Consider the following 26,423-nt stretch of genomic DNA (forward strand, 5'->3'; position numbering starts at 1 on the left):
CTACTTTTTCATTCACATAATTTCGCATCCTGCTTCCCTGTCTCTCCCCACCCTTTTTTTTCTCATTCGCGACCGAATATCTGTAGGCGACGATGCTCGGATCTCTTACGTACGATCCGTGCAAGTTGGTTTCCTAATCGAAAGACGGGTATAGGTACGTAGCCAAATGAAGATACAAGTATTGGTACACAAATTCTTTTAAAGCAGTATGGCAATCGGAGTGAATGTAATTTTTGAAATTTATCTACTTTCATTTGGTCAATCAGAAGATAGATCCTCCTTTATAAATTCCGAAATTGTCACGAAGCTTGGAAATTTTTGTCAATATTATACTATTTGTCAAATTATCGTGAGCTACGCGAGATTCTTCGCGTGGAATTTGAAAACACTGATATCGCAATCCATATTAGGGACCGCATCAAGTCTCGAACTTAAAAATCTCCAGACTTACGATATCGCAAACATGACCCATACACAACCCGCATTGCTATTTGAAAAGTCTTGAATATTAACAGTTTTGTAACAAATTCGACTAGTTTTTTCCACCGGTACTTTGCCGCAAGATAATAATCCGCAGACACTATACAAAGTTCGAAGCTCAGTTCAACAAAATACCATGAAAATATGAATTTAAATCCAATTCCGATAAAAAGGACGCGAACCACAGTAATTCCTGCGGATAATCTTATATTTTTAATATTTTTCATCGTTATTTGCAAATTCCTCGTCGACCGAGAGGAGTTTCGAGCATTGCCTGAGAACTCTTGAGAGAACTCGTTTGCGCTGCATTGCGAAAACAATTTTAGTGGTTCGGCAAACCGTGTGACGTCGTGCTCTCTCAAAGCTCCTCAGGATGCAAGCTTACAACATCGATGAACCGTCTCTTATTCTCAATTCTCACCTTGCGCCGAGGTACTAGGCGTTGGCTCTGGTTCTCGTTTGACTTTCGGCGTGACAGGCTCCGGTGTGTCGGTACCATTTTCCGTGGGCTCGCTGTTCCTCGTACTGTTGGTCTCGCTCTGGAAATCAAGTCCCATTTTCATTTCCATCATCTCTGGCGATCCCTGGACGAGATCGCCGCCGGATCCCTGGCCGTCACCCTTCGAGTCGAGGGGTGTGTCGGACGAACCGCTTAGTTTCCTGGGTCTGCCCCGTTTCCGTTTCGGTGCCGTGAGTGCCGAGCCGAGCAGAGGGTGGCTCGACATCGTCTGAAACCTTTTCTGCGAGGTGACGTGTTGCTGCTGTGAACCCGCCTGGTTTATCCGGTGCAAATTCGGCGGCGGCGGTGCGACGGAGTTTTGGTTACCGTACAACGACGACGTTATACTAGGCAGGTCACACTTGTCCTCGTTTACCTCGGTCAACCCTTTGATCCTCAAGGACTCGGCGACCCGGAGAAAAGCCGTCAGCCTGTCCTGGTCTACGCTCACTTCACCGCGATACATAAAGTCCAGTAGGCTTCGCATATCGACGTACGGTACATCCTTCAATATCACTATTGGGTGCTTGTCGGGATGTCCGACGAACAGTGCCTGCGGTAAATAAATGCAAATTTTAGCTTAATTCACACAACTCGATGACGTACAACGCGCGGATCGTTGTATGCAGCAAAGTTTATCATTACAGGTACGTTATACCAAAAGTAAGTAAAACGAAACAAATATGCGTTTGTGTACCTGGAAATAGGGACTGCATGCGGAGAGGACCATTTTGTGAGCTCTGAGTAGCTGGCCCTCAACGGCCAGGGTGACGTCCACGAATGATTCGTCGTGTAGTAGCTGATCGAAAACGGATAGCAGATTGCTTTGGTGGTTGTTCCAGCGGAGACAAAACCTCTGCGACGCCATAGCTTCGCTTCTCAGATCCGCCAGGTTCCCGTTTATGTCCGCTAACATCAGACCTTAACTCTTGATTGTTTTAAGATTTTTCTCTCTTCCTCCCTTCCTTGTCCACGCCCACTTTCTTTTACCTTTTCCGTTTCCTTTTCTTTTTCTTTCTCTGTTTCTTTTTCTTTTTCTTCTTCGTCGTCGTCGCCGTCGTTGTTGTCGTCGTCGTCTTCGTCGTCGTCGTCGTCGTCGTCGTCTCTCAGTCCTTCTTCTTCCGGTTGCTTAATTTTTATAACCTAAAACATAGGGAAACATCGAAGTGATTAAAATATAGAATATATCTGTGACATGTGTAATAACATCTGCAGTTAAGAGTTATCCCGTAAAACTCACTACTCACAATCAGCGCCAGCAATTAGGCAACCGAAGTGACATTTTGAAGTCTGCACTACCATTTCCAAAAAAATCGGGCTCCGCAGCTGACGTCGACTCTGTCAGTCAGCCAGATGGGGATATCTTTTCATAAATGGCAATACACACCTCAGACATAGCGTCGATTGCCCCTTTAAAGAGCTGAGCCATATATAATATATACACACACATTAAACCGGAAGTATTTTGGGAAACTTAATAGATCTGTATTATATATATATATATATATATATATATATATATATATATATATATATATATATATTAGGGTGGTCCTTATTTGGGGTGTTAACGAATTCCGACAAGTGCGCCCCCTAGACACGTTTGAAATAAATAAAAAAAAATGTGTGCAAAACCCCAGCGCTGTAGTCCCATGAGAACACGTGCCTGTAAGCTCGTTCTGTTTCCCATTTAGATAACATGGCATTTTTAGACCAATTCAGTCACTATTTTTTCTAGTCATCCCTAAGTATGTTAAAAATTATTTATCCACATAAATCTATTGTTAATAGGCATGACTACGCGCACATTCTTTTTATATTATATTATATTATACACAATTGAAACTGAATGACCATAGTTTGAATGCAACTCTAATCAACTCATATCAAATTTATAATGAAATACGATACATGTGAGGTTTTGTAAAAGAATGTGCGCGTAGTCATGCCTATTAACAATAGATTTATGTGGATAAATAATTTTTAACATACTTAGGGATGACTAGAAAAAATAGTGACTGAATTGGTCTAAAAATGCCATGTTATCTAAATGGGAAACAAAACGAGCTTACAGGCACGTGTTCTCATGGGACTACAGCGCTGGGGTTTTGCACACATTTTTTTTTATTTATTTCAAACGTGTCTAGGAGGCGCACTTGTCGGAATTCGTCAAAATCCCAAATAAGGACCACCCTAATATATATATATATATATATATATATATACGCACACACACACACACACACACGAATCTAGATGATCGGATCAATTAGCCATCATTTTTTATCGTCATACAAATAACGAAAAAGCAATTGCACATCTCTTTAACGATATAATATAAAATTATGCCTGCCATTGAAGACGGTTAAGACTCCCCGTAAGTATCATACTTGAATGCATAGTGTATAACGACATTACCAACACCGCGCGGAGTTCGGCACTTTCAACACATATTTCTTCATCGTTTTACGGTATTTTTTATTTATGTTTTTTTCTACAAATTTTTTTCCTTTATTTCTCTACGAAATGTTTTTTCCTCTCTCTTCGAAACCGAGTGTATATAGGTTATACGCGACTCGATGTACGTGGGTGTATGCATAGAACGCGACCCTGGACCGTATAAGCTGCGGCCACAGCTCGACGGAATCAAGTTGAGTTGCTCGCTCGGTTGATTCCTTTTACATAATTCTCCTCTCACCCCTCGCCCCTCGTACAACGCCGCTCGCCCCGACAGGCAACCCCACCGATCGCCGAGGATAATACAAAACAGCAGGTATATAACGTAAGTCACTCGAGGCGAATTATTGTAATATACAACATATACGCATCGGTTTCGTCGGTTTTTAAGCCAGAGGCCTCATCCAACAAACTTTAAGATACACACTTCCCCAACAGCCGGATGATAATTTATTATTACAACGATACGTGGTGCTGGTTTGTTAACCGTTACACGTATAACGATACCGTTCGTTAATTTTTTAATAGAAAATTAAGAAAATATAGAATATAGATGGATAAATTGATAAAAAATTTAAGCATTTCTCAAACTGCAACAGGGTACAGTACATTATCACACGGTTCACCTTTGGATCAAACCAGATCCTTTCTTTCAATTTTTGTTTCCCCTGCGTATGGGTTCGCGCTTTAAAAAGCCGCCCCACCTTGCGCGCCGTCTGGCGCAGGGAGAAGAATCGGAGTTCTGCAAGGATCGATAAGAGGCGACGCGGAAGCGAAATTTTCGCGTATAGCTATTCCTACGATACATGTTATATCGCTATATACGAGTACACCTACACTACATGAACGCGGCAGCCAGCAGCCAGCAGCAGCAGAAACAGACAGCAGCAGCGGCTAACCGGCTGCTGAATCAATAGAATTTTATACGCACGGTAGAATCAATACGAAATTTACATTCGTATGCGTGTGCGGGTATAAGGTGGGTAGTGTATACATGTTTGATAACTTGCGTACGGATCACGTGTCCCTGCCTATATATGTACTTGTACGTTTATATACCTTTTTACTTGACGCCATAATGGCACCATCGGATCTTATAGGTATTGATGCCGCATGATAACGGTAGGATTGAAAAACTGTTTAAGTATAACAAAAATAATCTAACAAATGAAAAAATCCAATTTTGATAAAACAATTTTCACGAGGTAATCGTCATTCCCTTGATGTAACAAAGTAACATATTATAGACGACTGAATGACGCTGAAGCTAGCAGCCAGAGTTAGCGACCGAACGTGTTAAGACTTTTTGGAAATAGAAAAATGCAGTCAATTTTTATCCTCATAATTCTATAAAAGTATTAGGGGTTCAAGGTATTTCACAAAGTTTTGAATTTCGGACTTCACTGCCTTATTCGAATGAACATTGAAACGTTTGGCTGTTAATTCTGACTGCTAATTTCAGCCTCGATCGACTAATGTTACCCGGGAACGATAACCGAGCAATTAAGAGACAGAAAAAAAAAATAGAAAAAAAAACAAAGATAACCAACGAAACGAGTCCCTCCATCGAGGCTGCTTCCATGCCGAATGAGACAAGTTTCGAAAAAGGTCGAGCATCACAGGAGCAAGTACAAGTTTATCGACGCGTCATCGTGTCCAAAACGAGGAAGCGCCTTTTCGCTTCGAGTGGTCAACATTCCGTTTTGGTAATCGTTGGAATCCCTTTTCGAAATTCGACAGTGTTCATTCCCATTAGACCTATATATGATATACCGTTAAATTCTCATTCACGACCAAGCTGACCAAAGTTCCAAGTTATCATTTGACCGATAATATCACAGGGCACATACCTAGCAAGAAGATACGCTACTGTTCGTTTGAAGAATGAATGTCGTGTAGGCAAAGTGAAATATCCTTGGATTAAAAATATAATATTTTCAAATTCGTTATAATCGTCAAAAAATTTCATCACACCGCATTCGCCGACAATTTTTGCACCGTGAATGGAACGTTGAATGATTGAATTATTAAATAACCAGACTATATAGATTAAAGGTGATATTATACCTAATTCGAAGATAATGACTACCTGAACACCATTTTGAATCAACAATTTTTTCTCATTAAGAATATTTCGTCTGTTTTGAATGTCCTTGGAGGGAGAGTGTCGTCGTCGACTAACAACGGGCCACATAATGTTATAAGAGAATTTGCAGAGTATTATATATCTGCAATTGTCAATATCGAAGATAAATAATTAAACACGAGGTTGAGGTTTGCTGCGTTCATACGTCAATTAATTACAACGACAGTAAAAATTGTTTGAATACCAGGGGTCTTTTCATCAGTTTGTCCGTATGTCCGATATATGCGTGCAAGGTAGACGGTGTTCGGGGAACTGATCGTCGGACTCGCAAAAGTCAAATCTGCATAATTTCAAGTCGTAAATATAACATATATATATACCATTGAATGATTCCGTGATTAGGAGGACCCTTCCCTCCCCCCTCCCCCCTGCCACCCTTGACTCCTAATGACAACCAGCAGCATACAGAAGAATCACAATGTAAGATTGTCAAAAATATGAAAATATGTTTCGTGAACTTACAAAATGTAGAATGGTCAAATTAGAGAAAGGTAAAACAGACTCGGTGGAATGAATAAGAATATTGCAAGCCGATCCATGGAATCGTCAAAATATTGACGATTCTATTACGTTTTACTTTATTCTGCTTAAACTTTTTTACATCTTGCCTTTACTCTACTCTTCACGTTTACACGTTTTGAAATTATATAAAATCTAAATTGTCTTCCCATGTTGAAAAAATCAACACGGGGCGAATAAAAGAGCCGACGAAAACTGCAAAAGAGAAAAGGAAGGAGACGTCAGGTTTTTTGGTAAAATATATTTTGTAAAATCTGCTACATTTAGAGTTAAAAAAAAAATAAAATAAAAATGTATAATTGACGTGGGTATTTTACTACCAAAAACCTTCATGTGTCCCTCTTTACCTACAGTTTACAGTAAAATCTGCAATTTTCCATCTCTCCGTGAATATCGTAAACCATCACGTGGCTATTTTAGTTTTTGACCTGCACGCCGGAGGCAGGTCAAGGAGTTAGAACGGCCTCGCTCAACGGTACGTCAAATCCTACAACCCACGATACGATGACTCATTGACAAGGGTTTCCGAATCATTGCCAGGACTATGCAGAATATTACCTTCGTAAATAATCCCTAATCCCTACATGCAAATTTGTTCAATACCGTTACTTCTTACAGGGAATATTGACATCTGTAACTATACGGTGTGAGTGTAACACGATGAATAGACTAACTGACTAAGGGCTTGCATCGAATGATCGAGAACTGCAGGGGATGATGACAAGAAAATGGCAAATAAACGTTGTAAATGTCGATGTTATTAGAATTAATTAGCAGTCTAATGGGTCGCACGTGCCCATTTAATGTTCCTCCCCATTCTTTTCACAATCCCTCGAGTATATTGATATTGCAGTAAGTACGGCACAGGGTTGGTTGGATCACCGCGTTAACGACAACGGCAACGACGACGACGACTACGAAAACGAAGAAGAAGAAAAAGAAAGAGAAGCGGAAGTAGTTAAAATAATCAACAGTAAAGCTGTCAAGTCATTCGTATTCTACTGGTCGCGTACTACATCCACATCTCATCGTCAGCTTTTTCGGGTTACATCCCTGCGCGTAATTATTGGTCTGCAAAGAGGGAGTGAAGAAGAAGAACGCGAAGTACAAACACCTGTAATAGATACAAAGAGAGAGACATTGTTCACCGAAACACTCGAAATTTCTTGAGAAAATTACACAATAATATCGAATACAGGCAGACCTGAACTATTCATCGAGTTCTCGAAAAGAAAAATGCTAAAAAATTGGAAGAACAGATTGAAGAAATAGAAAAACGTCTGATCCGCTAGCTTGCCTGCCCACCTATTCAACCTATCTACCTTTCTCTTGTTAACCCTTTCAGCCATAGTGGTGATCATTCTTACCACCTGTTTTATATCCATTCTTTTTGTATGTTTAGAAAACTTTTCAACATATTTCTTCGCGATTTTTTGCTATTTCTTATAGTATACTAAGAAGTTTTCAATACTCGAGAGTAATTGTTGCGATATAATGAAAATTATTATTGTTAAAAACAAATTGATTGAGAAAAATCGTGAGAATTGAAGGAATAATTCGTTTCCGAGAAAGTTACCCCTCTACACATATACATATTTTGCATACATTTTTTAAAGTTTTTGAAGTCACTGTCAAAAATCTGAAATCGAATTATAAACATTCAAGATGGCAGATCGAATATGTCAGATGAAAAGTTTGAAATTTGACCGAATGCGGAGAAAAAACTCTATCCCAGGGTTTTTGTGGTCACTGGTCACGAATATGAAATCGGATTTTGAAAATTCAGTGTGACGAATCGAATCAGCGACCCCTAAATTTTTAAAATCTGATTTCAAATTCGTAATCGGCGACCCCAAAGACTATAAAATAAAAATTGCTGTAAAAATTGACTCGGCACAAGAATATGTGACTCAAAGGGTTAAGTTAACGGCTGATGATCGGCGCGTTGGTATTTAGCCGGATCCTATTCGCGTGTGGGTTTGTCGTTTGGAGACGCAGCTTATATATACATAAGTATAGATTTATATATAGATATATATATGGAAGAATCACGCTCTGCAGGAACACGGAGAAGTTCAGTCTCACGATCACTTACTGGCGAGAAGTTTCATGGTCGCCGTTCGCCCGTTCTTATATTACGTGTGTACATACACGTTACGCATACCTACAAACAGACACTTGTATATTTATCGTATACACACAAATATCGTTTTTTATTTTCCTACTTTACGCATCGCATGTAATATTCTCATCTGCTTCCCTCCTTGCTGTTCGCTACTGCCTCTGGGCTTTGTCTGTCGCCTTATCTATAATGCCTATCCTCGTCTGTCTCTTTCAACAAAAACTAGAAACTAGTATAAATATTATAGACGAATATATGTATAGACTTGCGCACAACACTCGGCACATACACGCAGCTACGTTTTGAAGATGCATACAAAGATATGCTGCAGCATACGAACCGTACAGCGCGCTGCTTCTTTCACTCGATTCCCGCAAAACAAAAAAAAATGACGAGTATCTTTTCAAATACTTTTCTCTCGTTTTCCCCTTGAGTGACGTTGTATTTTCGGCAACATATACCCATCAATCCGTTTCAAACTTTTTAATACACCGTTCTTTGTTGCCTCTTGCACAACCCCGTTGCACGGTCAGAAGAACAGACATACATCTGGATCTTCGTCATCTTGAGAATAAATCTAGTAATTTTCTTGCCATAAACCACGGTGTGTACACCGATTGGTACCGATGTTACATATTATTCTACATATCGAACAACGCAGTAGCAGAATGCACGCGTCAAAGTTTATACCAACACCACGGCGATGCGTCAGATAGGCGAAAAGCGAAACAGCTGATACTCGGCGCAGTATATACGGAGGTAACGTAGCGACATGGTAATAGTTAATGCGCGACGGTGGAAGGAAAAGAGAAACGAACGAACGAACAAACCAACGGTGCGACGGTCGCGCTGAATTGGTACACATCGAATCGCACAGGTGGCATCGAGTCTGCGATGCTTGTAACAGAGAGAGGCGCAAGTTGTATCGGTGTGCCTCATACCATCCTCCTCCTCCTGTAACCACCGCCGGTAGCCGCAGCAGCACCACCACGTCGACGACAAGCGTACGCACTCACGGCCAAGCGTTGCGTAATCTCAAACTCACCACCACCTCTCACTCACACACACACACACACACACACACACACACACGCACGCCATGATTAGTGGCATAAGCTACATCGTAACAAACAGAACAGCAACCACCAGCGAGCGCGAATCGGTGTAAAACAACTAGGAACGAGCGAACATGTATCGAATAAAAAGACTCGGATCACGGCGGAGGTGGTTTCTTGATCGCAGGATCCCTCCCGTGATCTCACCACCCGGCGTATAATAATCCGCATCTGCAATACCTAGTCGTCAAATATGACTTCCATACCTACAAGTTGATACGTAAGCAAAACACACCTACGCCTAGGCCTGTACAATCCAGTGGGATCACGTGTCCGCGGTGTGTTCGTATGCCCCCCTTCGATATGTATGTACGTACATGTGGGGATAGGCTATGTTCCTACGTGAACGGTATTACTACATGCGAATGGTTGTGTGCCGTGTCGCTGCTGCTGCTGCTGCTGCTGTGCCGGGTATAATAATTATTTATCAAAACACCCCGACCTTCGCGACGCGGACGAAACCTGACTAGACTGGCGCGTAGCCGCGAGAAGGAAACTTACATCGTATACTTGTACGCACACACGTATGTATGCGCGTACGATACGGGGAAAAAAACCCTGCGATGATAATAACGACGGTTACAGCATCATTGGAATATCCATGATTATACGGGTATGCGTATACAGATAATACGCACACGTATCGCGGTTCGAGGGGGTATTCGTTCGGAAATCAAATGAATAATTCCAATTCGTTTATATAAAGTTTGATTCGTGTGATTTTCACCGATTTCTAATTTTACGTCTGATTTTCCACAATTTCCGAGCGTTAGAAGAGACTTTCAGGTATATCCGGATTGAACGGAGTCGCGGTAAATTGAAACAAATCACTCGAAATAAACAAAATCACTGCACGATAGGATTTGATAAAAAAAAAAAAAAAAACTGAAGCCTCAACGAATCTAAATCATTTCGCGTTCACCGCCAGACTTACGTGTCGTCACTGACGATTCGCATTGATTTCCAATGATTTCTCACTATTACAAACAACACTTCAAGCGCTGTAGTTCCTTTGATATCAATACTATAACTTCATTTCGAAGGGTTAATAAATTTGAAACTTTTTTTCAACGTTGAATGGGCCCGTCGGTTACATTTCATAGACACGGATGAACAGCAAGCGCGAAGCTCATTGTCAGAGTGATGACTAGGTGAAGAAAAATACAGTCAGAAAGGATGTTTATCGTACGATGTTATAATTCCGTAAATACGTCGTTACGCATCGTCGAGTATGGATATGTAAATTGTACATAATAGACTCACACGAGGATAATGCATTATTTTATCCGGGGTGCCGCCCTTTACTTGCCCGCTACATTTTCTACACTATACTTCTACACTCGTAATTGTTTCATCTGCAACGAATACCGAACACACACTATTCCTCGCTCGTCTAAATACATACATACATACATACACACGAGTAGGCATCGCACGTTAGTGGAAAGTTTTTTCAAGGATATCGCTACACCATCGCAGGCTTAACGCTTGAGGTTATAGGCCGTAGACGAGGTTGAAGTTAGTAACGTTATCGTAACGAAACATGAGGAGAAAACCACTATTATCTTAATTTTACAATGATTTTAAAATCGCGATATAACCGTTTTTTCTCAGCATGAATCGTTACGATAACCTTTGGTACCAACTTCAACATGATGCCCATACCAGCAACTCTACGTAGAGGTGCGCATACGTCAAATGCCTACGGTAAGTATATTCCCTTCCCCAACCTGTGCTGCACCACCACCTGGTGCCGTCGGTCAATTCGCGACACGTATACTCATTCGCACGTCACGCATATACATACGCACCCACACATACACATCGTATAATAAACATATATAGACGAGAACTGTTTCTCGCAGAGAGCGCGCGCGTGTCAAGAAAACGCGGAATCAAAAACGAACCACAAAGCGATTGGAACACTGCGTATAAGGCATCATCTCGTCACCCACCTCCCTACTAGGGGAGTGCCAGGATGTGCTTGGAACGACCCAACGTAACGTCGTTCGTTGTTACATGTGTATATATGTATGTGTATAAATATATATATATATATATACACATATGTGTGTGTGTGTGTGTGTGTGTGTGTGTGTGTATATACGTACATGCATACATATAAATATATATATATATATGTCATGTATCCACCGCTTTGCGGCCGGCAGTAGAGACCAAGTAGCAATCCGGCCAAGAGTCAGAGTCCAAGCATCCGTTCCGGCAAGGGTTTTGCGGTAATGGGGAGGGGCAGAAGGGAGTCAGCTCTATCGTTCGTCGGTCGGTCGGTCGTTCGTTTGCTCGGCAAGGCGAAGCGTGGCCCAGATTTTCGAACACGACGCCGCCGTAATCATGGTCGTATCCTATGCGGCGTATAAGCTAACCTAACCTAACCTGACCTGACCCGACCAACACAGACCTACAGCCATCGCACTCTCTTCCTGCGACACGAGTGTCCCAAAACGTGTTTGCGTATTTTGCCCATCGTGCGAATGTTTGCGAATGTGTGCGCCTAAAGCCAGTTCTCGAAAAATTTTCGCAGGGGCTTCGAGGAGGGTCACGGAATTGCGGAATTGCCTACTCGTCATCATTTCCAGAAATTCCGCTACCGCTATACCGCTGGTTGGCAACGCCGCCCTCCCTGTTGCTACTTCTGCACGCTGCTGCACGGCAATATGCTCGGCGGCTAGCGGAATCGCATATTTATACCTAATAACGTTGGGATACCACCGCGGCTACCTGTTCCTACCCCATCGACCGATATGTGAACCTTGTGAAATGGCTTGGTTGTTCCTCAATGCTTGAAAGAGTTGCACGATATTATAAGTGAGAAAATTGTCGTACACCTAGATGTCTTTTCTATTCGATTCGTTATTCTTATAGATCGGGATTATTTTCAGTCAATTTTTTTTGTATCTCGATAATCTTCACACCTACGTGAGATGCAGCAAGATTTTCTACGCACATCGTTAACCCTTTGAGTCACATTATCGGGCTGCGTCAAGACTTGTAACAAAACAGTATTCTATGGTTTTTGGGGTCACTGATTACGAATCTGAAATCAGATGGCAAAACTTCGAGATTGCAAATCCAATGTGGTGAGCGAAAATTTCAAATTTCTTCAAATACCGTTAAAAAACTGTATTCAGAGGTTTTCGGGGTCGCTGATTCGATTCAACATACCGAATTTTAAAATCTGATTTCAGATTCGTAATCAGCGATTCCAAAAACTTATAATTTATTTAAAATATGTATCTCTGTAGAGGTGTAACTTTCTCGTAATTGAATTATTCCTTCAATTTTCACGATTTTTTGCAATCACTTTGTTTGTAACAATAATGATTTACATTATATCGCAATAATTACTCTCGAGTATTGAAAACCTCTTTGTATACTATCAGAATTGGTAAAAAAAAACTGCAAAGAAACGTGTTGAAAAGTTCTCTAAACATACAAAAAAAAATGGATGTAAAAGAGGTGGTAAGAATACAAACCACTATGCCGCAAAGGGTTAGAGAATGAGAGAAAGCGAGAGATATGGAACAAAATAACGTGAACTCAAAACCAGAAATAACACCTAATATATATATAACAGAATAAACGTACGGATCTATTCGTATGATAATACAGGTACGCGTAAGTTGTGCATAGTTGCGGCCAAGCCACGTGTGTGTTTCGTCTCATGAATGAGATCTGAAGATAGAAAGATCTTTTACGCGATACATGTACCCGCACACGTAAAATTACTACGCGAACTCGCGTGCGTGCGAAAGTCAGCCCTTGTCGTAGGTATTACGGTGTTTATTGCTAAATAAGTAGATATGTCCCGCAATGTGATACGTTACGTACCTATCTATCAGCTTAGAAACTCAGGGATCGTGTGGATCGAGTGTGAGCGCGAAAAGAACTTTTTTTGCTTCGCAGGGTGTTTCGTGGCAGACGTATACCTACTTGGAATCCTACGCAGAGAAGCCTGTCTCGTAGCCAAAGCATACCGAGTGAATAATTGAACGGGTCAAGTCTAAATGAATTACATCCACAACTGATCAGCTGTACGATATGTATCAATTTTCAAGTTTGGGACTTACTTTTTTCCATTACACAGAGTACATTGCACGTATCTCGAGTTCAGTTTCGGGTTGTAGCTCATCGATCATTTATTGGTTCGAGGACACAAATTTCCTAATTTCGAGTCGTTAGTTTGAAACCGACGCGCACAAACCCACACACATGACCTCACTGCACACAAGGAATCTATTTCACACGACACTGATATACTACGGCTACTATCACGCTAATGATCATCATCACCACTGGTACGAAAATACGTGTACGCATGTAGCACAAAAAAGGAAAGTCCACCTGTGCAGCGCGAGGATCGAAGGTATCAGTCTCAATTACGTTCTCGTCGTCGAATACCACTGTACGTACGTATGCTTCGTGAGCACATGGCCTTTATCTCCCGGCAGCGACGTCACAGGGCGAATTCGGAACGAGTAAGTATGATAGGTATATATCAAGTCGGAGCAGGCCGCGACGGTATTACAACCACGTTTACCGCACCATCATTTTCCAACCGTATAAACCTGACCGACGGCTAACGTCCGAAATCGAGGGAAGGTAGTATCGTAAAAACACTCGCCTCTCCTTTCTCCCGCTTAACAATATTCGCGAAAACAACAGTTGTCAACGGGTAAAACTGATGATAATAACTAGAAATACGGACGATTGGTTATGTCTGAAGAATGGACGGACGTGCGAACGTACCAACGGACAGCGGGGAACTGACGATGAGCGAGGGGTGCACGGAGTATCGCCCGGGGTTCATTCGTTCGTTCGTTCGTTCGGTTCGGTTCGGTTCGGTTCGCCTCTTCCCGCTTGCTTAACGCAACGCCGCTGCTTAAAGTTAGTGTTCGAGTTCCATGCCGTTATCTGGCTGCCCTGCCCTGCCCTGCCCCTGACTGTTCTTGGTCGCCGCTGTTGCTGCTGTTGCTGCCTCCTGAGCACAGCCACACCACCGCCATCTTGCTATTGCCTCCCCTCCTGCCCCCTGTCCCTCCACTGCGGGCAACCCCCGCCCGCCCCGCCGGACGAAAGCGACGTCGGCGGCGGCGACGCCGCCCCTCCGCCGATCAGCCGACACTCCGATTCCACACATAGGCGCTCACCCCAACTTTTTTTTTTTTTTTCTCTCCCATTCTCCTCTTCTTCCTCTACCCAATTCCCTGATACGAATTGCAATACATTATTTTTATTTCAACATTAATCTTACTATCGCTGTATTGTTTGTTTGTTCGTAACCGATGATACGACGCATCGCCGGATAAAAAACATGACGAATAGTGGTTGGCATAATTGATTACGTTTGTACGACGCTTTTGTGTCACGTTATGGTCGACCATAACCGCGTTATGGAGGTGGACCAGTGTGTTACGATGCGGGGCCTTGCACCCGGAATAATGTTACACCGGGAGTGAAGTACCGTTTGCACGCGCTTTTTAAATGCGAATACGGCAGCTACGTCGATTCTCAGGGGATAACTGAGACGAAGAAGCGTCGTTGTTGCTTGACGCAGGCTGCGAGCGGATCGATTTTTATTGATTTTTTTGTTTTCGAGAAACACGCCGAACCGGATGCGAACTGAAAATTCCTCGCGTAAAAAAGAAAAGAAAAAAAAAAAAAAAAACCAGCGCCTGGCGCCTACTGACGACGGAATATAATTATTCCGTAGGGAATAAAGAACCGTGGGGAAAATTTTGCGGGTTTTACTTTTGATCCGTAGGGTATAATAGCTATACGGACACTTGTGATTGACACCCCGACACACCATAGATATTATAGGCACTAGATGCATCGACCATGTACGGAGGTAGAGATCCATTACATATGCATGTGCTGCGATACACGGATAATAGAATGTTATAATGTTTCCATATTCGTTATACGGGAGCGTGCAGGGAACCGGAAAAGATTATTACACAGACACTGTTTGCGTTTCCTCTTAAAGTAGAGTTAATAACTCGGTGATAAGGAAATATGTGTATATGTAGCCAACAACGAAAAGTAATTAAATATTTAGCAGCGGCAGTATTACGACTCATGGGGGTGGGGTGCGTAGATAACGTGGTATAGCGGATAAGGGAGGTCAGCTCTACGGGTTTTGGCCAAGCATATTTTTCCTCCTCTGCGACGGGTTTGCAATCGTCGGGGAAAAAGTTTCAAATAAAAAAAAAAAAAAAAAAAACGTCAAGGAGATTAGTGGAAGAGCATGAGCCCGCATTGGTCAGCAGGCAGACGATATAAACGAATGAGAGAGTGCGAGAGAGTAAAATTGTAACCGGGAAAAAATGACGAAACGTCAGGACGATCATTGTGGTTGTGTGGTGACGGTGGAAGTTACGAGAGATACGAAGCTACGAGAGGGAGGGATGGGAGTGAAGGGGGGAGGGGAGAGGGAGGAAGGGAGGGAAGGGAGATGCCAAGGATGTCGCAGCGCGGGAGAAATATATAACGTAACAAAAATTGCGTCTATGTAGAATTAAAGAATAAATGTGAAGAAAAAATGTTATACATATACTATCGTAAGAGAGATAGGTCGAGACAAAAGGTAGAAGTAAGGATATATGGAAAGTAAGTTGCAATAAGCCACGTGGCTGAATGACAAACGAAGGTATTGGTATAAATGAGTTTCATCGGTACATCTCTAGTGGTTTAGATAGTTTCTTTCACGGAAGAGACGTGTTTTACAGTCTCTCTTACCCTGTGGTATAAACACGTGTTTGGCCGGCACGGATTGTTTGGTTTCGATCGTATCGAAAGCGTTACAAATACCTGCGCGCAGCGACGTTGTGGGCGAATTACAGGACAATATTCCCGATACATATGCTCCGTGATACTATTCAGCGAAATTTATAATCAAGGGGGAGGGGGGGGAGGGAGGGAGAAACGCTGCTTGATTGCGCTGCAAATCCTCTTCGCTTACTGGTATAACGTATGTCTATTTATTATATTTGACACTTGTTAATCTGTTGAGTAAATGTTGAGAAAATAATCGGATTGCAAAAAATACAAAAGTCACGTAATCGGCGACCACATCGACAAGTAGGTATTCGCGGCATGAACACGATACGTATGCACGAATGCGTAAAAATTGTACCAACGTTGTAACGTGCATATCGTAGATGCAGGTATAACGTACACGTGTAGCGGAGCAGCGAGAGAATGCTGAATGAGTGGACCTCTAATACAATTTAACACGCAGCGTCTTTGAGAGCGTAGTCACGCAGGTATCTAATACCTCTATACATAGGCATGCTCATTTGAGTATCCTATGTACGCCTCGTCGTTGCTCGAATAACCCCGAGGGTTGGGCGCCTATGCCGACTGCTTTGCTCCTCGCCACCACACAGGCGATCGGGCACGACGCACACATACGTAAAGAGAGAGAGAGAAAGAGAGAGAGAGAGAGAGAGAGAGAGAGAGAGAGAGAGAGAGAGAGAGAGAGAGAGAGAGAGAGAGACAGAGGGCGGGAGGGGGAGAAAGAGCGGGAGGGAGGAATGGAGGGAGAGAGGGTGGGAGGGAGGGACGCAAGGAGGGAGGTAGAGAAAGAGGGAAACACAGAGGGCGGGAGGGAGAAGGAGAGAGATAGAGACGACGACACGTTGAGCTGAGAGAGAGAGGTATTTACGCAACCCTTTCCTGGCAGTAAAAATTCGTCGTATTTAAGCCGCGCGCGATAGCTCGGTTGCCTTCGCATCAGCAATAAGTACGTACACACACATACGTCTGCGTAATATGTGTATTAAAGTCGACACCGTTAAAATAGTAGTCAGGTCCTTCTCGAATAAAATTCCTCGAGTTGTTCCCGACTTATTACACATACGTAACGTACACTATACACACGCGCACCTTTTTCTCCGTCTCTCTCTCTCTCTCTCTCTCCTCTCTCTCTCTCTCTCTCTCTCTCTCTCTCTCTCTCTCTCTCTCTCTCTCTCTCTCTCTCTCTCTCTCTCTCTCTCTACATATATACATATATACACATATGTATATATATATATATATACACACACACACACATATACAGACACACACACACATACATATATACATATATATATACATATATGTGCGTGCTGCGTGCGTGCGTGTATAAAATATCTACGTATGCTGAAAGTCCTCAACTTGTTTATCCGCGTATAATCTCGGCTGTCCGTACATACCCCGGGGGCCGAAGAACCGACCGACGAAGGAAGAGAGGAGTAAAGCAGAGCCCGAAGCCGGGACGTCCCTCAAATATTGATTTTCAAACGACGGGGCGGTTATGAAGAGACCCCGCAGCCAGCCGATGGGCAACGACCCTTTAGGAAATGCGTATATTTTCAGATCGTCACACCGACTATCCGCCGCAACCCGTGTGGCTGCTGCTGGCTAGATAGGACCTAGCGAGCGAACGGACGATATACCGCACACACGGAACAGATACGTGTATATATACATATATGCTTATATATATATACATACATATATGCATACAAATACTGTATACGTATATAAAACACACGCACACACATACCCGTGGGTTAAAACACGTTCGAAAATAACCGATGACACTTTGCCCCGTGGATAAAACCGACCAAACACCATTTGACGAGGGGGGAAAAAACGGTGTGGAGAAAAAAAAAAGAACCTCCGAAAATGACGAAAAAAAAAAACAAACAAAAAAAAAACAAACAAACAAAACGAGATAAAAAAACAAATAAAAAAATTAAAAAAAAATTTAAAAACAGAGAGAGACGAGAGAGTTGATACGAGAATTGGAAAAAAAAAATTAACGCACTTTTTTCGAAACACTTTTTCAACCACCACTTGACAAGACTCACCTCGACATTTTATTTACGTTCGATACGATATATCCTACGGTGATGATCCTCCAAAGGGGACGTGGGATTTCACCGTGTCCGCTGACTAGGACGCCATGTCAGCAAGTTGAGCAAGTCTCTAGTCGCGGCGACCGCCGTTAATTCCTGATGCGCCCGCGCCCCGACTGCACGAAACTGCGCCTACGCCCGACTCCGCGACGCCAAGCGGGTTCCGTTCCCTGTCCGTTCGCCGCTCCGCGAGCCGAAGTAGCCCAACCGTTTCGCGCCCTTGTTCAACAATCGGGAATATACGCGCACGGACCTGCCTTGGCGAGTAACACCCCCACCCCCACCCACCGACTCCCCCTCCTCCTCCCCCCCCCCCCCCCGCCGATGGACGCGAGCCGCGGATATCATCGACACCTCGAATCCACAACCTTTTCAGGATTTCCCGAACATTATCTCGGCCGTTTCTCGCATTTCGTTTCACGTCGTCGTTACGATCCTCGCTTCGCCCTCGAGTCGAGGCGGTCGTAACCCCCGATTGTTTTCAAATAACCCGCGTCGTCGGTGCCGCCCCGTCGGTATCGCCGATAACTACCTTACCACCACCGCGTGTAAAGTATTCGCATTCGTTCGCACGTCGAGACCCCACTACTAGCTACTCCCGACAACACTGCCCGATCCCCCGCAATCTTCGCGCAAACAGATTTACTTATACGCGCCGATGCGTGATCGTGGCAGCAGGTTGTCCGTTCCATCGGTCTAGCTGATCGGCTGGCCAGACTTTCGCAACCGTATCTGTAAACCTGTAACCGACTAAGCCGCTAACAAACCACCGCGCCCCCGACGGTCTGACCAATTAATTAATTGCTCGCACTTCAGCGAGCGTATAACTCGTCGGCACGGAGGGTTGAATCTTTTCTTACACCAATTCATACGTTCTCTCGATTGTCTCTTCTCATTCCTCCCCGACTCCGCGACACAGCGTAAATAGTAGTCGTTGATGTCGTTGATTGTTTCATTTCTTTTATTCCATTACACGCGTACGTTCGCCCGCGACACTTTTTTCTTCAAATTATTCTTACATGACTTCTTTGGTACATATTGCATAGGTATAATGTTTTATAAATTAAGCTTGGTCCTGTAGCAGATATTTGCAAAATACCTAACCCGTGCACAGTTGTGTTCATATCGTCGAGGACAATTAACCATGATCCTCGCGGGAAAGTGCGATTGACGGTGATTGCTGATACGTACCAACAACTGGATCACGGGCTATGTATATGATCCGGATCCGCGATGCGACAAGAAAATTACCTATTCAGGCGAGGGTGGTCCGGGACCAGCGAAGGGTGGTTTCAGACTCTATTGCTGGTACTTCTACCCTGCACCCAGGCACACCGAGGCATACGAGGAAAGGAGAGAAGGCCAGAGAGAGCGAGACAGAGAGAGAGAGAGAGAAAGAGCGGTCCCACGAAACCTTTTCGGAGGCTGAGGGCCGATAAAAAGCCCCGTCGTCGTCCTGGGGCCGCGCAGCAAAGCGAGATGGACAAAAAAAGTGAGTTGAAGGGGGCGAGGAGAGAGAGAGAGACGGATCGAAAGAGGGTAAGGGGGACGGAGCGAAGAGGCACCGAGCGGGGGCCGCGATGCCGGTGGCGGGCGGTGCGGCCACACGATGATTTGACTCTCCTCTACTTACACAGCTCCGTCGGCTCTATACGCTAACGCGGAGTCTATCCAGTGTCCTTGGTTTCTAGCACTGTGTGCAGTATCCACCAGTGCCGCGGCTCTGGTCTCTATAGCTTCGACTCTGACTTTGGCCTAGCCGGTTACCTACATACGTAGCGTGCACACGACAATGTATCCACGTAACGTGGGTATAACAGAAACGCCTAGGTTTGATGCGTGCATGACTCTTGGCCGCAGCAGTGCCGTGCCGAACAGGGGTGAACGGAGGGTGCGCACGGCGGCATATCAGGCCTGCATATATGGCCGTGTAACCCGCGAGAGCTGAAAGCCGAGTGCCGAGTGCCAAGAGCCAGGGGCCAGGGCCGTATTCGCCGCGGCAACGGCCTCGTCACCGTCACCCTCCCCTTACGCCGCCGCCGTCTTCTCATAGTCCTACTCCTACCCCTCGCCGCACCGCCCTTCTTCGATTCACGCGATGTATACCACGTCATCCGCTTTACTCCTCATGCAGGCTTACGCGTACCTGTAGAGGCAGAGGTATTCGATATCACGCGTATTACTTTGTTTTCTTCCTTTTTTTTTTATTTGTTTTTCAAATCTCATCCGTCCTCAAGCCGAATGTCTATATCCACATATGTGCACTGATATACATCGTTAATTAATGCACGCGTATTATACAACTCCGTGACTTCTTCTTATAAAAATTCGAATCCGCGTTATAAAACCTGTGGCAGATTATCGCGTTGTATCGCGCATGAATTTAAGTATCGGTGGTGAAAGAAGTACCGACGATGAGCTTGTTCGTACGGTACCTTATTATACATATGCATATGTATACGTATCTACCTAAAACCTGTACCTATACCTATAATACAAACTTGGTGAAAGTATCACACGACGGTTCGCTGCTAATAAGGCACGTATATACGCGTATACCCAATTTATCCCTCGGTATATTTACACACGGTTTTACCCCGAATCCATTTCGTCAATCGGTTTCAAAAATTTTCACGCGCTGGCGTTCATCCGCAATTTTTGTACACACACCCAGCTTTCGTTGAAATGCTTGTCACATTGAAATGTTATATGCGCATTGTGTATAATAGGTATACGTGGAAATAGTAGACGTATTTAAAATTCACAATCGATAGTCCAAAGACTCCCTGCTTTTTCCGACTTGGCTACGTAATACAATATTCCTCGTGATCATGTGACGATCCTCGTATTATGAGTACCTACTACGCGTGTGTATCACATACGTTTAACGAATACAGGCATACGATATATTGGCTTTGTGTATATGCGACTGTGGCTAAAGGAGTTCTTTGTGCCCGGTTAAGGGTCACGTATAAACCAGCCCCCTCATCCGTACTCCAAAACAATCCACACTCTGTGTAATACACATTATAGGTATGATATATAGGTATATCCATTCAATATTTACGGTATGATTTCACTCCCCCAAACATGTTTTTCACGACAAACATTTTGACTGCAAGAATGCTATTCGATGCGGCCGCCATGCGGCACGCCACAATCTGATGTTGTATATAGGATAGATCGGAGATACTAGTCAAGTATTTTTCACACATGATAGTAAGCTAAATCTTTGGTTAGAGGGTCGTCATCGTCGTCAAAAAATTCGGAATTACACACCCGACGACGATTGCACGTTCCCTGTAGGTAGGTAAGTAGATAGATAGATAGATAGTTGGGTAGATAGGTAGGTACGGCTGCTACGACCCTGGCCTAGCTCCTAGCTCCTAGATCTCCCTCGAGTCCGTGATGCAGAGAGAACGAACGTAAACTCTAAAGCCTCGTCGTTGGCGCGTTGCGAAGCGTATAATACCGGCAAGCGGGCTGGCAACCATGAGCTCTCGACTAAGCTAGGCTAGACTAGGCCAGGCAAGGCTAGGCGTAGGGCCTGGCTGCCTCTGCCCGCTGTCCGTTGTGTGTAGAGAACGCCGCTCCGTTCTAGGGAGGTTGAGAGGACGGCGGAGGGGGGCCAAGACGGGGCTCCACGTGTCGCTGCGTCGCGGGGTGTTGACCCCAAATAGCTTTTTTAAAGTGACGTAACTTCGAAGGGTTGAGAAAGAGACTAGAAGTCGGTTCGTCGGCTCGTTGGTCGGTCGGTCGGTCGGTCGAGCGTCAAGCCGAGCCGCTCCAGGCAGTCAGTCGAGCAGTTTCCAAGCCCTTTGCTTTATGCACTACCGATGCCTACCGCCCAGCCCTGTTCTGCCCTGCCCTGCTGCCTTCCGCAGATCGCTGTTGCTTTCCTATTTTGTGGCCCCCTAAGTTGGCCAGCTCACCAGGTCCAACAACACTGCGGCTGAGAGTCGTCTCTAATACCAGGTATATGGTACGCACGATGAACGCAAGTTGCGACAAGGACAGGGAAATTCGAAGTGATCGGAAGGACAACGTCACCGGTCCGCGAGCCCTTGATACGATGTATTTCTATACGAAAGGTGTTGCCCGATTAATCGGAGAACGCTTTCGACTGTCACCTCTGTACCTTGTACATCCAACACCTTCCTATATCCGTGTCGTAGAGGTATTCGTCTCTGTGTCATCATTTTCATAGTGTTTGTAATTGGCTCGGGCGCCAGTTCTGGCATATATGTGCATATATCACACAAGCGGAAATCTATCGACTCCTCTGTCCTTTCATTCGGAACATACTTGGCCTGCGGGAACTTGTCGCGCCCATCTATTACGCGCATGGTCGTGTATACGCACTTGTTTCATGGTGTGCATGCCCTGACAGTCGAGTAGGGTATCATACAGAGTCGGACGCACACTGTGACACACACGCGGCACACGTTGTGTACACACATACTCGGTGTATTGCTCAATTCGCTGGAGTTCCAATATCGTTGTCGGTCTCTTCGCATAGTTCGTGCCGTAGAGAATTGGTTGATGTTGTAAGGTACACACAGCTAGTAAAAGCAAGCGGCCCTGCGGGGTGCAACGACGACGGATGTACAGTCTGACACACAACACGTTTCACTATTTGCATTGCGTACCTGCGTTTTACATACATACCTATTACCTACCACGTACCCATTCAATACTGCACACGTTCAACCTCCCATTCCCGCGCAGACGCTCCAGACCCTTGCCATTGCCATCGCCCGATTAGGGGACGACATTTTTAGGGTACCTCACGTGGCATGTGTACAACAATAAATTTATATACACCTGTGTACAGTGTCACAATACCTTTGGACAGCAGGTTCACTTTAGAGCTGTTGCCGAGCCTAGCTCCCCTCGCTATCGCCCGAAATCCGCGTCCGGATCGTCTGTGAATGGAATTATAACAATTATACGTCATTGTATGCATATTGAAAAAAAAAAAATTTCTCTCTTCACCCCGATATAGTTTTTCGTTGCATAAACGACATTCCTCTACGTTTGCAACGCGTAAAACGATTTATCGCAAATTGTGAAACAAATATGAAGGAAAAGGAACAGAATTTTTCATCACTCGTGCAGAAAAACTGGGGTTCTGCGTAGCAGCGTAGCAGAATGAGAGTAGTCAACTTCGTTTCAGTGTCGTAAAGATAGATTCGCGCACGCACAGTCCACAATTGCTCAATTTTCGTCTCTTGGGAGATCGCTTTCTTCCCTAGGGAGAAAAAATTGACCAATCGGGTTCCGCGAAACTACCGCGCAAAGCCCCATCACTTTTCACCCACTTTTTATAAAAACTATCGCGTGTGACTCGGGCCAAAAGTTGACGATCGCAACTCGCGCGATGGCCGCCCTCGCTTCGCTCAGACGTAAGCTTCGCACTTCTCGCAATCGCCAACTTTCGTCCCTTGCCACGCAATGTAGACAATTTAGTCTTACCGTCGCCCTTGCTTTTGCCAGGATTTTTCACGTGGATGCTATACGTATACCAATATAGACCTACGAACGGGATGCACTTGCATCGCAGCAGTGTGTACTGTACAGGCTGTAGGTACAGAACTAGCCCCGTGTTATCTTATCTCGACTGCTCCGGGCACGTAGCTCCACCCTAAGCGCGACGTTGATTTCCTATTTTCTTTTTAGCTTTATGCGTAATGCGCGATACGCTTACGGGTATGAAATCAGCGCGAGTCGAAATTTTATCCCTTATTCTTACCACGCAAGTACAGGGATACAAATTTATCACGCACATACCTAAACGAACTATTTTTAGGTTAGGTACGCCTAAAGGCGCGTGAACCGTGCTCTTATCAGTTAACCGCAAAGGAAATTTGAAACCGCTAAACGCCACACGGCCTTTTCGTTCGATAGTAAGTTCTGTATTGGTATATTACTAACCTATTTAATATTCTAGAGTCCGAAACTCTTTGTCTTGCCAGCGACTGAGTTATATCAAAATATAGGAAACTCGGTTGTGAAATTAGGTACTGTTTGATAAAAACTTGACTCAGTGTGTCTGGCGGCAATGACATATCAAGTTCCCTGACATTTACTCGGACTCGTTTAAACCTAACTTTACTAACGAACTCACTTTTTTCATGCAAATTAGTTAAAAATTATAGACACCCAATCACATGTCTTCATCGTAAGTTAAAACAGTCCAATGTTTTCTTTCAGTTCAATTTTAATTAAACTCAATTACCAAACATACCAATGAATTCTTCATCTTTAAGAAACTAACGGAAGATCAGGATTAGCCATTCTTTCTTAACATCAAGGCAGACACGTCAATCTAAGAGTACTGACTGTATTCGCTACTTGTTTATAGTTTATAGAAATTTTACACGGTGCTCAACGTCGATTCATCAATTCTTGACAGCTAGACACCCCGATTACTTGTATCCATATAACTATTGTTCCAAGTCCGAACAGTGATCCCGAAGATTTTCATCAACGTCTCGCGACTGCGGTAAAAGTGGCGAGGTTGCCTCGATTTCGCACACGGAGGAATCGACGAACGGCTTGCCATCGCGGCGATATTGCAGCCAGTGAGGGGCGTCGATTAATCGGCAGGAAGCAAGGGTGCGGCTGGCCAGTCTCCACGATTCTCCTGACCGCAATAGCGCGTTGTACATTTATTACACGGCAGGCGTGTCACGCAGTGTCGCATGTGTACACTGACATACGTAGGTCAGAAGCGACGAGGACGAGAAGAGGACGACGGAAGATGGTCTGGCAGTCTGGGACCCGGCCACGGCCACGGTCCGCAGTCGAGGGCAATTAGGGGAGATTTTTTTGTCGGATAAAAGCTGGCCAACGTCCACCGTTCGAACACTGCCGCATAGCGCCGCATCTCCGGCCACAGCGCTGCAGTTTATACCGAGTACCGAGAAGGGTGCACCGGAGGTACAATCCGCTCTAAATGCGTGTACGTAGGTACGTACATACATACATACGCGCGCACGTGTAGGTGTAGGTGGTGGGTAACCCGACAAGCCGCAACCACCGAATATTCCCAGGGTTACGCCGCCCGCTCTGCGCGATCGAGATATTTAAATTCAACTTCCTCTGCTGCGCCCCCTTGCCCCCGAAACCCTTAATGGCGGGCTACTAATCGAGAGGAATTATACCAAAGGGCAAGGAGCACAAAGGGAGCAAAGAGCGTATGAGGGCGCAACGACAAGGACCCGGGGAACAGGATGCACGACAGCGACGTTTGCGTAGTTATCTTACGTAATATCGCACGCAATTGGTGAAATGGTCGTTGCAGGGAAAATAGATTCCGGCAATTTCGACGAAGAACGCGATCGACGTTCGTTCGAAAGTTTGAAACCTTGTCGATTTGTTATGCGGACATTGGGGCGTTTCAGAAAATAATTATTTACGATTTTCAAAGACTTTGTCCAAAGATGAGCGTTCCACGTTGTGTGTGAAATCGCGCTAATTTGATATTTCACTTTTGTTGAATTTCTGAAGAAACACGTTGTAGCACTTCGATTATTATTTCTTTCCTGACATTTATATTCAACCCAAAGATTACGATCTATAACACAACGATATATCAATCGGGAATCTTATTCTCCTAGATTAAAAATTCATATTCAATTATAACTATTTTACAAGATGGAATTAATAATGAAAAAATCGTCAGATACACTTCTCAAACATCAACTGGAGACTTTATATTACAAGTGTGGGTGTTCTGTGTGACGTAAATTGATATTGTGATTGATGAAGGCGATAAAAAATAAAAAATTTTACTCGCGATTCTTTATAATGGGAATAATCAACCGAGCGCGATCTTCCGCATAACGTAGAACGTTCATCCTTCGAAAAAAACTTTCTTTTAGCCTAATCAAACTTTTTAGAAGGTGCCATGGTAAAAACTCGCTAATTAGTTGTTTCTGAAACACCCTGGTATACGTGTTTGCGACTACCGAAGTCATACAGCGAAGTAAAAGATACTTTTTCTAATAAAAATTCTCGTGTCTTCTTCCAATACTCGGACATATACTTTTGACGATGTTTGTTAGAAAAATCAGAAGAAAAGAAAAACTGATATTTTCACAGCGAACGATATTATAAAACGTGCAATTTATCCAGTTAAAAATATTACCTTTTC

At 44.0% G+C, this 26,423-nt stretch overlaps 1 protein-coding gene across 11 annotated transcripts in view; it reads right to left on the reverse strand.

The window, feature by feature from the left end:
* LOC124305832 (protein tramtrack, alpha isoform) overlaps window positions 1–18,484 on the reverse strand; it is a 55,295-nt gene extending 36,811 nt beyond the window's left edge. For 3 of the 11 annotated variants that reach the window (XM_046765728.1, XM_046765720.1, XM_046765729.1), the window contains exons 1-3: window positions 13,427–14,302; window positions 1,677–2,122; window positions 902–1,532 (exon numbers count right to left, since the gene is read on the reverse strand). In XM_046765728.1, the coding sequence (XP_046621684.1) occupies window positions 902–1,532; window positions 1,677–1,895 (850 nt within the window). In that variant the 5' untranslated portion in view covers window positions 1,896–2,122; window positions 13,427–14,302. Of the gene's footprint in view, window positions 1–901; window positions 1,533–1,676; window positions 2,123–2,226; window positions 2,350–9,053; window positions 9,181–10,601; window positions 10,713–13,426; window positions 14,303–18,217 lie in introns of those variants that run through there. The other 8 variants (XR_006908457.1, XR_006908458.1, XM_046765721.1 and 5 more) reach the window with 8 other exon arrangements.
* Between the last annotated feature and the right edge of the window lie 7,939 nt (window positions 18,485–26,423).

The sequence above is a fragment of the Neodiprion virginianus genome, chromosome 5, assembly GCF_021901495.1.
Source record: "Neodiprion virginianus isolate iyNeoVirg1 chromosome 5, iyNeoVirg1.1, whole genome shotgun sequence".
Lineage (NCBI taxonomy): Eukaryota > Metazoa > Arthropoda > Insecta > Hymenoptera > Diprionidae > Neodiprion > Neodiprion virginianus.